The 16469-nt window shown below is 41.2% G+C and overlaps 1 protein-coding gene across 7 annotated transcripts in view; it reads left to right on the top strand.

The window, feature by feature from the left end:
- The window catches only part of NFIA (nuclear factor I A), a 464706-nt gene that overhangs the window by 359985 nt on the left and 88252 nt on the right, over positions 1–16469 (top strand). For all 7 annotated transcript variants that reach the window (XM_073357514.1, XM_073357517.1, XM_073357513.1 and 4 more), the window contains exons 5-6: positions 5891–6008; positions 8906–9033. In XM_073357514.1, coding sequence (XP_073213615.1) covers positions 5891–6008; positions 8906–9033 — 246 coding nt within the window. The remainder of the gene's footprint in view (positions 1–5890; positions 6009–8905; positions 9034–16469) is intronic.

Genomic DNA, 16469 nt, shown 5'->3' with positions numbered 1-16469 from the left:
AAACTGGAACAGAATGTAAGAGGTCTCAGAATGTAAGAGATTGGCATGAAGTGGCACCCTAGTGTTTGAAATGTGCAATAATTCTGTAACTATATGAAATAATCATTGCTGTTTAAGGCAATAAAAGGAAAATAATCTCTTGTGTGTAGTGTTTGTGTATGTGTCTCCTCACGCTCACCCAAGAGGCTGAATAAAACTGTAACATTCCAGCTCAGATGATTAGAAGTACTGAAGCAGAATCATCTCGGTTGAAAGGTACAAAACTGACACTGTAGTTACTGTGGGAGGAATGTGAAGGAGAAATTAAATTAGTTGCCACTACTCTGAGCGGGCAGGGGGCGGGGCAGGGAAGAGACGGGTATAACCCAAGGAATATAGCTTTCCAGTGTACTTTTATCAAGCAGTCCTTATCCACTCAGAATAAGAGGTATAATGTAAACAAATTATAGGTAAAGTCCTGTTGCACCCATCAATTCCTCTGGAGGTAGAGGGCCATCCCGCAGTGTAATTCCCCCAAAGGTAGAGTGGGTATCAATAGCTGTAGTCCAGAGCCCACCAGAGGGGTCTACTTTCTCTGTATGACACAGAGCTTCTTTGTGAATGGCAAGGCCTTCAGATCCATAACCATCAGGATCTGCTGGAGATTGCCCTACACTCAGCTGCCTTGCAGAAACAAGGGTTGGTGCTGCTGCAGCTCGGAAACTGCAGCGTGGGTCCACTGCTTTTTTGCAGTCTGTAGGAGAGTGGGAAGGATCCACAGAACTCCCTAGTGCAGAGCACACTTACAAAAGCTTTGATATAGCCTGTATGTTTTCTGCTATACTAAGCAATACTGTAGCTGAGATAGTTAGAAGTCAGCAGCATGAAAAACAGCATTTAAAATATAACTCTGTATTCCTTAGCCAAGCATTGCTATCCCAAACCTAGCATTTGGGATTGGGTATAAGAGGGAGAGAAAAAAAGAATATAATAAAAAATAGACTGCAGGCATAGAATGAACAGTTGCCGTGACCTTGCTTTTTGTATGCCATTACACAATTCAATGGCAGTCCACTCAAACCTTGCTCTCGATCAATATCCTATTAAAGCAGCACAAAAAGTCTCCATAAACTTAGTGGTTAGCTATGTTTATAAATGGAACTCAGCATAATTAGATGGTCAATAGCAAGCTGTACTAGTAATTTTAAAATGAACATCACACATTTCATATCAGTGGTATTCGGCAAACCTCTTTGAACCTAACAGTACAGTACATAGGAGACAAAGGCCATGCAACAAATTCGAGCTACCCTTTCCTCGCTGAGTCAGAAAGATAGTGTGTTTTCCTCTGGTTGTTAAGCCACAGTATATGAAGAAGTGTATTAGTTAAACGTCATGTTTCTTCCTGGGGTATAATACGTTTAGCCTTATGTACATTGTCACTTTGCTGCAGTGTTAGACATGTCTTGATCCTAGTTTTACCCAAATATCTTTGTAAAAATAAATAAATAAAAAATGAAAAAAGAGAAATTAAATATATCTTAACAACTAAAAGACAGTGCCATTTTAAAAGGAAGACGACTTCCAGCTTGGCTGGTTTTATTTAGTGGGTTTCCTGTACTTTAATTCAGTAAATTTCCAAAATAAATATTCAAATTGAATTAAGTCAGAGGGTTTTTTGCTAATTTTTCTGTTATTTTTCTTGACATTTCGGGTGACTATTTGAACTAATAAACTGGCAGCAAAGGGAATAGATTGGCAGCAGTGGGAGTTTTCCTCAGAGCTGCGCTTTATCCAGAGCAGAGCTACCATGCAAGTGGTCAAAGAGAAGCAGCTCCCCGCTTGCCTCCCCAGTTTAACATGGAATGATCGGCCTACAGTGAGGGTTGTTCCAGTCTTTCAGGCAAACTCATTCTAACCCTCATTCTGATCCTTCAGAGTGATTGAAATGTATCCTGTGTGCGTAGGAGTTTTGTGATGGAGACCACCCTGTCAGCTGAAATCAGCTGAGGCTGCATCAGTTAGTTCACTTACAGGCTCCGCACACATCAATCAAACGAAGTTTTAAATGAAAGGCCAGATTTCTATCCAATAAACCATTTTACTCCTCCCTCACTGGGGTCAGAGCTCTGTGTCAAATGACATCTTGATGCAGGCATGTGGGTGGGGTGTGTATTGTGTGGAAGCTCAGTTGAAATTTTCAACCTATATCTCCTGCTTGGGACGTGTTCTTGAGCTATTTTGGTGTCATTTTTCTGAGGAGCATCTCTTAGGTGGGGAAAGCAGCATATTTTCAGTGTGGCTGGTATAATCTTAACTTTCAATTTATGTATACTTTGGTGTAATAAAGGGCTGGCTTTGTATTATAGAACAGAATGATCTCCACACTTATGCTGACAGTGCCAAAGCATGTTCTTATTTTGGGACGTTGGGCTGAGGTACAGGTGGGGAGAGTGATCACATGTTGGATGATCATATGCTAAAATGAAGAAGCTCAATTTAGACAGAGTTTTGCCACAATTTAGAGCTCTTTAATCCTGTTTTCTCTCTGGTGCTGGAGTGTTGATAGGGAATCCTACAAACAGACAGAAGTGGGATTCTGTCTTTCCATCAGTATTCAGGGCTAATAGAAGAGGGATGGTGTATTCAGGCAGTGAGAGGGGCCATTTGGAGCAAGGAAGGGTTTGCATGGCTAGGCTAGATTAAGTTTATGCACCTTTGCAACATGTTGTGTTGCAAAACAGAAAAGTAAATAGAAGGTCCAAATAAAACACAACAGAGTTCCCTCTGCCAAAGTCCAGTGTAAAGTGTTATGAGGTGTGACTCGATTCAGCTAAGTCTATAACAGGGATATAAAGCATGAATCACTTCAACCAAATTCCAGAGAGGAAGAGACGGATCCCCCCTACCCAGAGAAAGAGAGTTAACCCCTTCTCCGCCAGCCTCTGGATGGGGTCTGTACACTGAAATTTTCCTCACTTTGTCTACAGTAAAATGTTGTTTGAAGAGCAAACTAACTGGGAAAAGAAAACATAGATACCCTTTATTGAAAGATAACTTCCTACTACACAGAGTGTGATTCCAGAACAGTTCCCCTTTATGGAAAGTTTACCCTTATAGCATTACTAAGTTTAGTGACCTTGGGTTGTCTCTAGTATGAATGTCATTGTGAGAACTGCCATAGGCCTTTTAAATAAGGCACAGCCATGAACCTTTTAAATGCTTTTAATACTCAACTGCTTTAATAAATGTTCTGTCCTTTGACCATTTTATTGTTTAAGAGGGATGGATCTTGTCTTTTTACCTTTCATCCTGAATCCTCTCAGCTCAGCTCCCCTCAGTACTGCAGGGTGTCCGAGGACCTGGCAGGAAAACCCTATTACTGTTAAATATGGAGGAAGCTAGAGGTTACCTATTTAAATCCTTTCTATCTTGTGGCTAATTTTTATGTTACTAGCTTTACCCCCATCCCACTCCACATCTTTTCAGGCTACGTGCACCATGTTGAGAAGTGGAAGAACTTTTTAGTTTCACGTAAGGCAAATTCAAGAATTTGGCCAGTAATGCGCTAGATTTTGGGGGCTGATGAACGGGAGCAGAGTCAGTTTTTGAACACAAAATTTTCCTCCATCTCTATCTGAAATAAAACTGCTCAGTAAAACTTACAATAGCGGGGAAATTCATTGCCCCTTGAAAAGAAATGGTGCTTTAATTTAGTGCCTGCCTTTTTATGTGCCTGTTTGGAAAATATTATTATTAACCACTAAGTTGGGCTTTGTTAGGTCTGGGGTACAGGGGAATTGATCAACAAAGGGGTTTAAAGAGCACAAATCTGCTTGGCAAAGGAATTGCTGAAGACTGTGGAGTAGATGCTGCAGAGAGTACCTGTATGATTGATTTCCATTCACGTCAGACTGACTGCAGTGTGGTCATTTTTCTAACCCATAACTGCTCATACTGCAGCGGTCTGCTATCTGCAGGGTGTCTGACTTATAGCAGTCCATGCCCATGTTACCTTTTACACAAATTACTTACACTGGTTTCTTTTTTCCATGCAAATTTGTCGGTTTTACAGCCTCTTCTAGCTGCTGTCAGGAAACTCTAGCAGAAAGCACAATTTAATAAAATGAGTTTTACTATATTTAATTTTTCTTTAAAAAAAACGCCCGCCCTCTCATACAGCCAGTGCACAGGAAACATATTTTAGTTAAAGGAACACAACAAAGGAGTTTGTGTTCTTGCCGTAAATTACTTCCCAAATTAATCCCTTTTAATGATCGTTCCAGATTTTCTTAAGTTTTAATAGCATTGTGTGCTTTCCACCCTACGCTTTTAAAAATCTGTTACTTGCTGTCCATGTCATTCCCAGTCTGTCTCAATGTTGATCTACTTTCTTAAAAGATCTTTGCCCTAGATTGCCAGTTTAATTGTGAGGAGAATGAGGCAGCTGCAAAGCTATATTCTTCATCTGTCAAATCCAGCAGTGCTTCTTCCCTAAAACTTGGGGTGAAATCCTGACTCTATTGAAATCAAAGGCAGAACTCCCAGTGGCTTCATTTGGTCCCGTATTTCACCCTTGGTATGCCAGGTTATTGGTGCAAGGTACCTGAATCATCCAATCTTGATTTCCTCACTGATGCCCACAAGAGTGAAATATTTCATGTGTTTAATATTGGGCTCAGTTCCTCCCCGGTAGGAGCAAGCACAGGTCTATTGATTTCAGTAGAGTTGTTCCAACTGACACAAGAGTAAATCTGGTTCAGTATCATTGTGTGGCACCAGGAAAATCCCTGTGAATCAGAGTTTTCAGATAATATATCCTGTGCCAAACAGATTTATCTTGGGCAACAGGGTAATTTTAATCAGATTGTGGAATGGGACAGACAATCAATCTTGGTCCATAAAACAGAATGTCCTGTAAAGGTCAGGGCACTGGAATGGTGACAGTGGGCATGGTATCATATCACATGCAGTGGATTTCATTGAGGAAGACCTTGCCGGATCAGTTTTATATTAGTTAAAACATTCTCATTTGTTCCATATTGCTCAACACATGGGAGTTCAGAGCCCTATGCCTGTAAACTTTTGGAAAAGGAACTCTCATAATACCTTAGTGTAAAAACAGTACTCTAGGCAAGCATATTAAAGTCAGGTGAGTTATAGCAGTGGTGGTCCTTACAGAAAACCATGCATGCTTGTGGGAATAAAGAACAATAGAAAACGTTTGTTGGATAATAATATAATGAGGCAAATTGTCTCTGGCCTCAGCACAGAGCCAGAGAGGAACACAAGGGGTATCAGCCCCTGGCATACTTCCCTTAGGGGTCTTGGTCAGTCATAGCTCCTATGCTCCAGGAGTATAGAGACTGTAGCCTCTATGTACATCTGGGTGCACACAGCATTCCCAAAGGTCTTGGGAAGAGGTGGCACCAGTGCCCCTTCCCCGTCTACAGAAGCTCGTAGACTGGGCCAGGCATACTGTAGGGATGGCGCAACACGTCCACTACTCAGCACTGTGCCTAATAAGGAAGTAAGTTCCAAGAGATGTTATTAAGAAGATTACAATATGGCAGCAGTTTCTTAAAGGAATCCAAGATTCTTGCTGCAAACAATGAGAATTGCCAGTACAGAAAAGACTGACCTGAAAAGAAAATAGGAATGTCTTTATTATATTATATGATTATTATTATTTATTTTTATTACTGGAATACTTAGGAGTCCTAGGTGGGGACCAGGACTGCATTGTGCGAGGCGTTGTACAAACATACCAAAAAAGACACTTCCTGCCCCCGAGGGCATCATATAGTGGTAAAATGTTCCTGATTACAGTGTCAGTTCACTTTGGGTGTTGATATATAATTGAGTCCTTATTCACATGACTTACTGACTTTAATTTTTTTTGTTTCCCTAGCACCAATAGCTGCAGGAACAGGCCCAAATTTCTCCCTCTCAGATTTGGAAAGTTCTTCATACTATAGCATGAGCCCAGGAGCAATGAGGAGGTCTTTACCTAGCACATCCTCTACCAGGTAATTTGATATGTGTATGCTATTGGGTTACTTGTGAAACCCAGATTACGATTAATGCTCATATGGAAATTATTGTTTTGTACTTACATTGTTTGATGTGTTCTGGTGGGGACAGGATGGTGAGTCTTTTCAGAATCACAAATCTGAGTGTTTATCTCAATCTATATTAAAGCTCTATACTTAAAGTCCAGCTTTGAAAAAAGCTGCAGAGAGACACACAGGCCCTGATTCATTTCTCACTTACCTTGTTTAGAATCACAGGTAATTCCATTGAAATCAGTAGAGTTGCATTGGTATAAGTGAGAGGAGAATCAGGACCATAATGAAACATAATGTCCTCCTATGATAATGTCACTGAGTATTTTTCATGGAGATATTTCTTGTCGGCATTGCATAGAAGGAAAAGAGACTGGACACCAGACTTTAGATAAAACTTACATGTATTGTGTATACATAAAAGTGTTAGCTGTGAAACTAACATAGTGTTGAAGACCTGGCTTTAATTCATTCACATTTTGGTGTGGCTTTAAGAATTTTGTGTTTTAATGAAGCAACTGAATCTTTGATGCAGGCTACTGTCAAGTCCAATTGCATATCTTAGGTGCAAACTAGCAGACAAGGATATTTTTTACTCTTTTTACTTTAACCATACATGAGATTGAATTTATAAATAAGCCTAGTCACCATTGCCATCTTGAACACTGTTAAGGAACCAGACTGATTTTTGTTTGTCCGCCAGCCAAAATGATCAGTTATTTCGAAGACATGACAAGAAATTCTAACTTCTGCCTGGAGTTCTTTTAGGTTCTGATCTCAGTCTGCAGCGCCACCAGCTTTGCAAAAAGCAAGCACACCGTTAAAAAAAAACATATCTTTTGAATGTAGCTGGATTTTTTTCTACAAAAGTATGTAGAGTCTCCTAGCAATAACTTTTAGCTTATTTGTTAGTCTCTAAGCCACAAGTACTCCTTTTCTTTTAGCTTATAGTTCGCAGTGATTGAAAGAACATTCTGTACACATGAGCTCAGTCAGCATTCTGAAGCTTAGCAAATACGGTTCTCATTACATGTGGCAGTAATCAATTTAAAAGTTTGTGCTGTTAGTTTTTGCACATGTGTTTGGCATACTGTATGTGCAGTGCTCATCATTAGAATCACTCCCAGGAAGAGTTTTGTTGTGACTCCAGGAGTGAAAAAGGCAGGTTATTAGTGTTACTTAAAAGCTCAGTTGTCACTCTTCTATTCTTCTGCAAATAGCTAGCACTGATAAGGAGCTAATTATAAACATCACCAGTAGTTAATAACTCGGTAATATGTTTGTTTTTCTCTCATTAGGTTGTTCCCAGTTAGAAAAAAAGTATTCCTTAAATACACAGACTCAGTGGCTCTATCAGGCAGTAATTGTATTGTACACATAGAATTTCCCCAACGACATATACCGATTCTTTTAAATAAGTTATGGTACAACCTGCATTCCATACATACCATAAAACATTGTCTCCCTTCAGCTTTGCATACAGAACTCCCAAACCCTGCAGCTCTTACTCAGGCAGAACTAAGGGTGAAGTTAAAGTGAGTCTAGCCTGAGTGAAGGCTGGAAGATTTAGCTCAATGGGAATTATGCCAATGGAATGTTTTATATCCATTGAAGTACATCCCTGATACACAAAGGAGTCTATTCTTGTTTACCTATGGGACATTTAGGCAGGTAGGCCTTTTCTTGAATCCCTTACACACTGCTGGTGGAATTGACCCCACAGAATAAAGAGCTGGCAATAGACATAAGTTCTAGAAAAATGTGTTAGGACAAATTCACAATAATATTCTAGAGCATTCTGTACATCTCATTATTCCAAACTTAGCCAAGATTGTGGGCCCTTGGAACTGGAATTCATTTCCCTACCATTCTGCCACACTTTGTGTCAGTTGACCTTCAGAGCACAGTGTCAGGATTCTCCCATCTCTCAGCCTTTCGCCTGGGTTGGATTGTGGGGGAGGTATTGTATATGGTAAGTGTTGTGTGGGAGCCTTTCAGTGTTGGCATTAGTCAGCAAGCTTTTTGTTCTTTTTTTTAAAAAACGTGTGGCGGCAGCCAAAGACTATGTTCTACATCAGGCATTGCACAAATTAGATACAGGGTAAAATTTTTATTCTTGTTTAAAATAACCTGTGACAATGTAAAACTGAAATATCTTTTCCATCTTTTGCCATCACTCATGTGCTTATTATTGTAGGGTTACCATGAAGCTGGGTTTGCTGCCATTGGATTTTTCTTTAGGAAAAGAAAGCATTGAAAATATAAAAAATGCATACGAAGGGAGTATATGGAATTCACAGTAAGATAAGGAGAAAACAAGGTAGTTTAAATGAGGGTCTGCCTGTCAGTACCATATCTGTTTAATATTAACTATTTGATAGCTGGTGACACAGTAAATTAATGGTACAAAACCCACTGAAGTCAATGGGAGTCGTTCTGTTGACTTCAGCATGCTTTCCATAAGGTCCTAGCCTTCCACCTGTGAAAATCTAAATTTTAAAATATCTTTGGTTCCAGTTTGGAATGAGTTTGGTGATCTCAGCTTAGTCTTTATTGGAGGTTGTTGTGTGTCACAAAATCAGCATGGAGCTTGGCACAGTTCAGAAAGTTTGACAATTCTAGTGTAAGGCAGCCTCAAGTCTGAAAAAAGTAGATCAGGACTGAGGTACATTGATTCAGCTTTGTGGGGAAGAGTGAATAGAACAGGAACCTCTCCCAAGTCAATGCCTTAACTCTGTCAGTTTCAATGTCACTAAACTTAACCCTGTTGGTCTCCTCTCATGCTACCGAGAAATATACCAATAGAGAAATACCTTTGTATCCTTTCAGCATATACAGTATTGTATGTTTTGCTGTTTCAGCTCTACAAAACGCCTCAAATCTGTGGAGGATGAAATGGACAGTCCTGGTGAAGAGCCATTTTATACAAGCCAAGGGCGCTCTCCAGGAAGTGGCAGTCAGTCAAGTGGATGGCATGAAGTGGAGCCAGGTAAGCCACGGCTTTCAGGAGTCATAGGAAATTTTCTCCAGTTTTTCAGTTTTGTTATCCTAAGAGAACACTGTATAGAAAGGCTATAAATAAAACCCCTATGATTTGTGCTGAAATGGTCAGTCTAATGAAAATATTGCAATAGTTTGATTGCTCCTGCAGCTGCAAATGTTTTTGTAGTGTGTCACTTTTGTATTTGGGCCAAGCATCTGAAGTATTTGAATAATGCAGAAAAAGATATGCTCTCCTTCTCTGTCAAATTGTCCATATCCAATCGTGGAATATCACTGATAACAGCTTGGCAAAACACAGCACCTGTCCCAGCTGTGGACCACATTTCATTCTGTTGTAAAATGCCATTGTTTATATTGTTTGTTTTTTTTTAAAAAAAAACACATACCTCTATAAGATGGAAAGACTTTTGAAGAATTATATAACATTTGTTTACTCTGCAGTGGGTTTTTGAGAGACTTGGTATGAGTTGCTGTTGTATTCACCCATAGTGGTGTGAAGTTTGATTGGAGACTCTATGCTGAAATACATATCATGGGAGTTAAGAACTTTAAGGAAGAAGCCATGCCTTTTCCTGATGAACTTTCCTTGGCTTGTGTTATTTACTTAGTGTCTCTCGATCACCTAGCTTGGTATCATCTGGGTACTTAATAGTAATAAAAACATTTTCCTGGTATGATGACATTTAGTAGGCAAAATAATGCCACAGATCTCTGGTCTAGATAGGGATTTTGTTACTAATTATTATTAATACTAATTTATTGAGTACCAACAAAATGTTTTTGTCTTTCACTATCCAACATTTTACCAGGTCATCAATATATGGTCCTAAGGGATTGGTCCTTTGTGTTTTGTATATTTTAATATATTTTTTACTTAGATTTAAAATAATAAAGATGTCTAACCAAAGGTCTGGGCACCCTAACATAATTAATGATACAGCCGTACAATTATATTATACCTCAGCACCATTAAAATCAGTTCTGCAGGAATTTGGCTGGCCAGCCAGCCACCTACTACCTTCATCATCTCTGAAGCATATCCACAGCCTTCTCCAGAAGCACATCAAACAGATGTCTTTTGCAGCATGCCTGGAAAGCCACCAAATGTTGCTATTTCAGACCAGGAGGGAGCAAGTTTCAGAGTCTCAGAGCTGACAGAACATCCTGCCAACAGCTCCCCTCTCTTTTATAATGAGCTGGATCCAGTCTGAGTGCTCCTGTTAACCACAGCTGTGGCAGTATAGCATGGAGTCCAGTCCCTCAGGTAGGCCAGCTCCAAGCCATGTAGGGTTTTATAGGTCATAACCAACACCTTAAACTCCACCCAGAGACACATGGGCAGCCAGCACAGATCCTGGATCACTCTGGCCATGAGCCCCCAGTGAAATGTCCTGTTCAATAAGCAAGCCACTGCATTCTACACCAGCTTCAGTCTCCAAATAGTTTTAAGGTGTAGCCCCATGTAGAGTGCATTGTCGTTGTCTGATCTTGAGGTGACAGAAAGCACAGATAACAGTGGCAAGGTCTCTGTCTGAAAGAAAAGGCTGCAACCTCCTAGCTAGACGCAAACTGGGTCATATCTGTAACATGATTGTCAAACAGCAGCATGGGCCATAGAATCACTCCTAAGGTGTGAATACTATCAACTAATGGCAGACATACTGCTCCAGTGGAAGGGGTTGATATTACCTCCTCCCAGTTCTCCAGCGACATCCCCCAACCCACCTTCATCACCTCAGTATGATCTGGGTTGAGCTCCAGACAGCTTGCTCTGAAACAGTGATTGAGGTGCTGAATGGCATGGTTCCAAATGAGACAAGGTAGAGACATACAGTTGGGAGTCATCGGCATACTGAAAACACTGAGCCCCATGCCCCCTTACAATGTTCCTAGTGGCCTTTTATGCATGTTGAACAAGAGAGGTGACAGAATGCCACCCTGCAGCACCCCACCGAGCTCCTCAGGAAGAGAAGCTATTGTCCACAACTGTCTGCTGAGAGAAGAGAACAAAACACTGAAAAGTGGCCTGGTGCATTCTCAACAGGTCCTCAGGCAAGTCAGCAGCACTTCATGATCAACCATATTAAAGGCAGCTGATAGATCTAATGATACCAGCATGGAATCCGGGTTTTCATCCGTCGCCAGGAGATCACTGACCAGTGCACCAGGGCAGTCTTTGTGTCATAGCCAGGTCAATACCCAGATTGACAAGGGTCAAGGAGATCACAGGCATCTAGACATGGTGAGAATTGTCTTGTCACAACCTTCCCACAATCCTACCTTGAAAGGAAAGATGTGATACTTGTTGATAATTAGCAAGATTGTCAGCACACCATGATGACTTCTTGAGCAAAGGCTGCACTCCTGTTTCCTCCAAAACAATAGGCAGCCTGCCCTCTCTAAAAAAGGTGCTGACAATCTCCACAAATAAGGAGATCCGCGCTTCCTCACTAGCCTTCCCCAGCAAGGAAGGACGTGAATCCAAATGACAGGTTGCAGGACAAAGTTCTCCCAACACTTCCAGTACCTCAGGGAGTATTACTGGCTGAAACTCCAGCAGAGAAGACAAGGCCTTTGTTCCCTCAAGACCAGGCTCAATCACCACAAAAGCAACAGCCTATCCCTAATCTGATCAGTCTTGTCTGCAGAATAGCAAACAATTTCCTCACAACAGGAGGGACTCAGACCAGCTACCAAGCAGAAACCATCCAGATGTACCAGACTCTTTGTCACACAGATCAAATCTGCTGTCTTAGATGTTGCGGATACTCTGGTGGAGAAAAATAATCGTCTCTTTGCCTCCTGCACAGCAATAGCATAGGAGTTGAAAAGAAATATTTATGCTACAGCTGGTCAGTCTCAGCGCAAGATTTCCACCACTGGTTCTCTAGCCATCTCCCTCTCGCTTCATTTGTTTCAGACCATCCATAAACCAGGCTCATCTCTGAAAACGAAGCCAGCAAAGAGAGCACTTAGGATCCACCTCCTCAATAGTGGAGGACAAAAAACTATAATCATCTACAAACCCATCAAAAGAGTGGTCTGTCAGCAGAACAAGAGTCACCATCAGAGCTCTGTATATCAGAAAGCAACAGCTTATATCATATTTTGTTTTAATATATAATATATAGTAAGTCACACGTGCTCTGAAATCAACATTTGGTCCTTCGTGTTTGACATGAATGCTTTCATCTCAACCACTACAGAATGCTTTATGAGTCTTTAACAGGGCAACTGCCTAGAAAATGTATTGGCCCACTGAAAAATATAGAAATGGGATCAACATCCCTTATTACTTTGTATATTGCCAGAATATTGCTCCTGAAAGAATAGTAACCTTGCCTTGTTTCAGTTACATCCTTTCTGATCTCTATATTGTCCAAATAAGACCCTTACTGTCTACAATGGAGTCGCATCTTATCCAGGGGTTAGGTTCTGAAGTCAGCGCATAAAGCGAAAATCACGTATAGTCAAAATTACCTTTGAAAATCCCTTAAATCGCGAATAAGTACAGTATACTGTACATGGTTTTGCGTATACTGTACAACTCTGAACAGTAATATGTATAAATGTATAATGTATACAGTAATGTACAGTATATAATAAAGAATACATGTGCAAAATATAATTTTACAGTATTTTTAATTACATAGAGAGAGAAAGAGAGACGGAAGAATGAAAGAATAAAAAAGAAAAACAGTAAACCTAAACACTCACCATTCATCCTGGATATTCTTGCTACTCTATGACGATGATAATGGTGATACGACAACTATGACAATGGTCGTGTGACGATGATGAATGATGACGATGATGATTAGTACAGCACCCATATGATGAACGATGAGATGATGAAGATGGGCGCTGTACACTCTCCGATTATTAGTCTTCCTCTTCCCCTGACAACACTACTGGGGGGTTGTCAGGGCTTGATGTTGATCCAGGAGACAGAGGTGACGGAGAGCTTGGGTGATGGAGAGCGAGTTGTAGGCAAAGTGGTTGGCTCTGGTTCAGCTTGAGAAGTTGATTGCGTAGGCTTATCTGCTGGTGGTTGTTTTTTCTTGAAAAACATGGTGATCAGCAACTGTCGCTGTTGACTCTTGAGCTGCTCAAACATTTCTTGATGTGGTCTCAAATCATCCATAATACTATGTGTGATTTTGAGGCTTCATTCCATAGAGGGATCGTATTCAGAAATTAAATCATTGAAGTGTTTCGCTGCTTGGAACACTTCAGCAATTTTATGAAAATTCCAACTTGCTGGCTCTTCCTGTTAGTTGTCATCATCTCATCTTCTGTAGACGATTTTATCAGTTCCTCTAACTCTTCATTAGTCATTGTTTCTCTGTGGCCCACAATTAATTCTTCAATTTCTTCCTCAAAGATATCGACAAAGCCATCACCACCCACTTGCCTGGCCACCTGAACAATCCATTTCACTTCTTTGTCAATGGTCGGGAAACCCTTAAAATCATTCACACATTCTTTCCATAGGTTTCACCAACATGCATTGACTGTTTCAGGCTTGATTGCATCTATTGCCTGTTTAATATAAGTGATGCAATTGGCAAAGTTGAAGGATTTCCAACACCCCATCACATTAAGATTGGGTTCAGCATCCATAGCGCTACGTATCCGTGAGAACGTGAGCCTCGTGTACGAGGCCTTGAAACAGCAAATCACGCCTTGGTTGAGAGGTTGGAGGATGGAGGTGGTATTGGGAGGAGAAAGACAACTTCAACGTCGTTATGCGCAAACTGGAGTGCCTCAGGTTGGCCAGGAGCATTGTCTACGATCAGCAACACTTTAAAGTCAAGTCCTTTCTCTTTGAGGTACCGCTTGACCTCCGGAATGAAACACTTGTGGAACTAATCCAGAAATAATGCTGCTGTCACCCAAGCCTTTTTGTTTGATTGCCAGAACACAGGCCGGAGATTTTTGTTCTTGCCTTTTAGGGTACGGGGATTTGCAGCCCTGTTTAGCAAGCCCGGCTTTATTATATGCCCAGCCTCACTGCCACAAAAAAACACAGTCACATGGTCTCTAGCTGCTTTGAAGCCAGGGGCTTGTCTTTCTTATTTCAAAATGCAAGTGCGGTTAGGCATTTTTTTCCAGAAGAGCCCAGTCTCGTCAGCATTAAAAACTTGTTCCGGAACATAGCCCTTTTCTGCTATGATTTTCTTTAATTGTTTGGGGTAGGCTTTTGCTGCCTCTTCATTGGCAGACGCAGCTTCACCAGTAGTCTGCATGTTTTTGAGGTTGAAGCAGTTCCTAAAACTGTTAAGCCAACCTTGGCTGGCTTTGAATTCCTTCTCATCAGAAGGCTGTCCCTCTTTGGCAGGAGGTTTGAAGAGTGCGTAGAGGCTAAGAGCCTTTTCTTGCAACATGTTGCCATCGATAGGCACACGTTTACGGTTCATGTCTTCCAGCCGTAAGTTTAATGCCTTTTCAGTCTTTACTAAAGTCTTATCACACACCTGGCTCATCACCTTAGCAGTTATTGGAGCACTTGATGCCACGGCTTGACAAATTTCTCTCTCGAATCTTGATGGCATGGATGTTAGATTCATGTGGTCATATTTACATGCCATGTTGGAGACCGACATAGCGTCTCTCAATAAGTCCAACACAGCCAGTTTTTCCTCCAGCGTTGGAAGAGATCACTGTTTCTTTGGTTGAGCACCAGATGAAGTAGTTGGCTTGCGTTTAGGGGCCATGTTGTACGAAAAATACGTATCTTTAAACACTAGAATCACACTCAGCGTGGTGAGATGCTTACACTATGAGAGGCACACGGAAACTGAGACCGACTGAGGGAACAGCAGATTCACGTCTCCCTTCTCATGCTCACTCCGGGGCATACGCTCATTGAGTGGAATGATGGGCGGAATCACCCGCACTATTTAAATTGTTATTTTTCTTTTTTTCTGCCGAGTGCGTATAGTTGAATTTGCGTAAGTTAAATGCGTGTATGATGTGACTCCACTGTATTTAATGCCACAAACGATGTGAAAAAAATTCTACGTTTTTAATATATAATAAGCACTTTGGGTTTTAATGTTTAATTCGTCTGATTGACATATGCAAAGGGAGCTTAAACACTGAAACCATCTTAATAGTTGATGTAGCCCATCAAAGCCCAGAGCAATTATACTGTATACAATGGTAAAATATGTTTACAACAGAGCCCGTTGCTACTGTGAATATTTCTGATACTATTAACTGAGGCTGGTCACTGTGGAGGGTTTAGCCTGCGTTGCCAGACAGTAGCATAAGAGTGATTTGTTCAGCAAGATTTTCTTACATCCCATCAAAACCTGTTCTATTGGATGATCTGTCCATGATCAACATGGGAACAGGTTGATTACTTCCCTTGAGGAAAGGGGAAGGTTGGATAGCTGTGTGGGACTATCTCCCTGAATGTGCCTTTGGGGAAAAGACAGGTGTTAAAGACAGCAGCCACCAGCGGCCACACCCAGTTCCCCAGAAGATCCACATAAAAGGTAATACAGCCCCAGACTAAACAAGGAGACTCACCTAGGCGCAGCTTCTTATCCTGTATCTAGGAGTAGAAGGAGCCTGTATGTGTGTGCAGTTTCTGGGGGAATCTGCATGTGTTTGGGCATTTGAATAGTTTTGAGGAGAAGGGAGCAGCATGTGCATGAGAGAGGTTTGGGGATGCAAAGAATGAAAGAGAGAGTGTATGTGTTCTTGTGTGTGGAGAGAAAGAGTTTTTGGCGGCAGAGGCAGCAGAGTGTGTGTGGTAGAAGATTAAGAATGGGAGATGTCACAGAGATTTGGAACGGGCGTCATGAGAGAGTGGGAAGAAAAGATAGCAAGAGGATTGAAAGTTGGAAGGAGGAAGAGAACACAATGTGGAAAAAAGAAAGATGGCGGGGGGGAAAGGAGAGAACAATTATTACATCATATAGAAAACATGATAGTGAAGAAAGACAGAGGCTAAGATAATGAGATACGTATGAGAGAAAAGGAAAAATAGTGTAATGACCAGAGAAAGAAAAGAACAAATGCAAGAGTGAGAAAGTAAATGGTTAAAAGTTTTTACGTAGAAAGGGGAGATTCAAAAGGATGCAATAAATAACTAAATTAACAACGTTTCTGAAAGGGGTGCGTGCTGGGGACAGAAGTTTGCCTCGGGCTAGCCACAGCTGGCTATCCTGCCTCTCTCCCCATTTGCTCTTTTTATATTGGTGCTGTTTGTGGTCCCTCCTGACTTGTTTTTCTGTGGGTGGACCTGTGAGTGGGTCCTTTGAGGGTGGACTCAGGGGATGCCTGCAAAATGACTGGAGATCAGAACAGCCTTGCTCCCAACTTACAGAAAGCAGCACAAAGCTACTCTGAGACTGCTATTCCAGACGATGGGGAGGGATAGTACCCCCCTGCTTTCCAAAGGCATTGGAT

This window comes from Lepidochelys kempii, chromosome 8, assembly GCF_965140265.1.
Source record: "Lepidochelys kempii isolate rLepKem1 chromosome 8, rLepKem1.hap2, whole genome shotgun sequence".
Lineage (NCBI taxonomy): Eukaryota > Metazoa > Chordata > Testudines > Cheloniidae > Lepidochelys > Lepidochelys kempii.
Note: the sequence above shows the minus strand (reverse complement) of the source record. Positions and strands in the feature narration are given on the sequence as shown.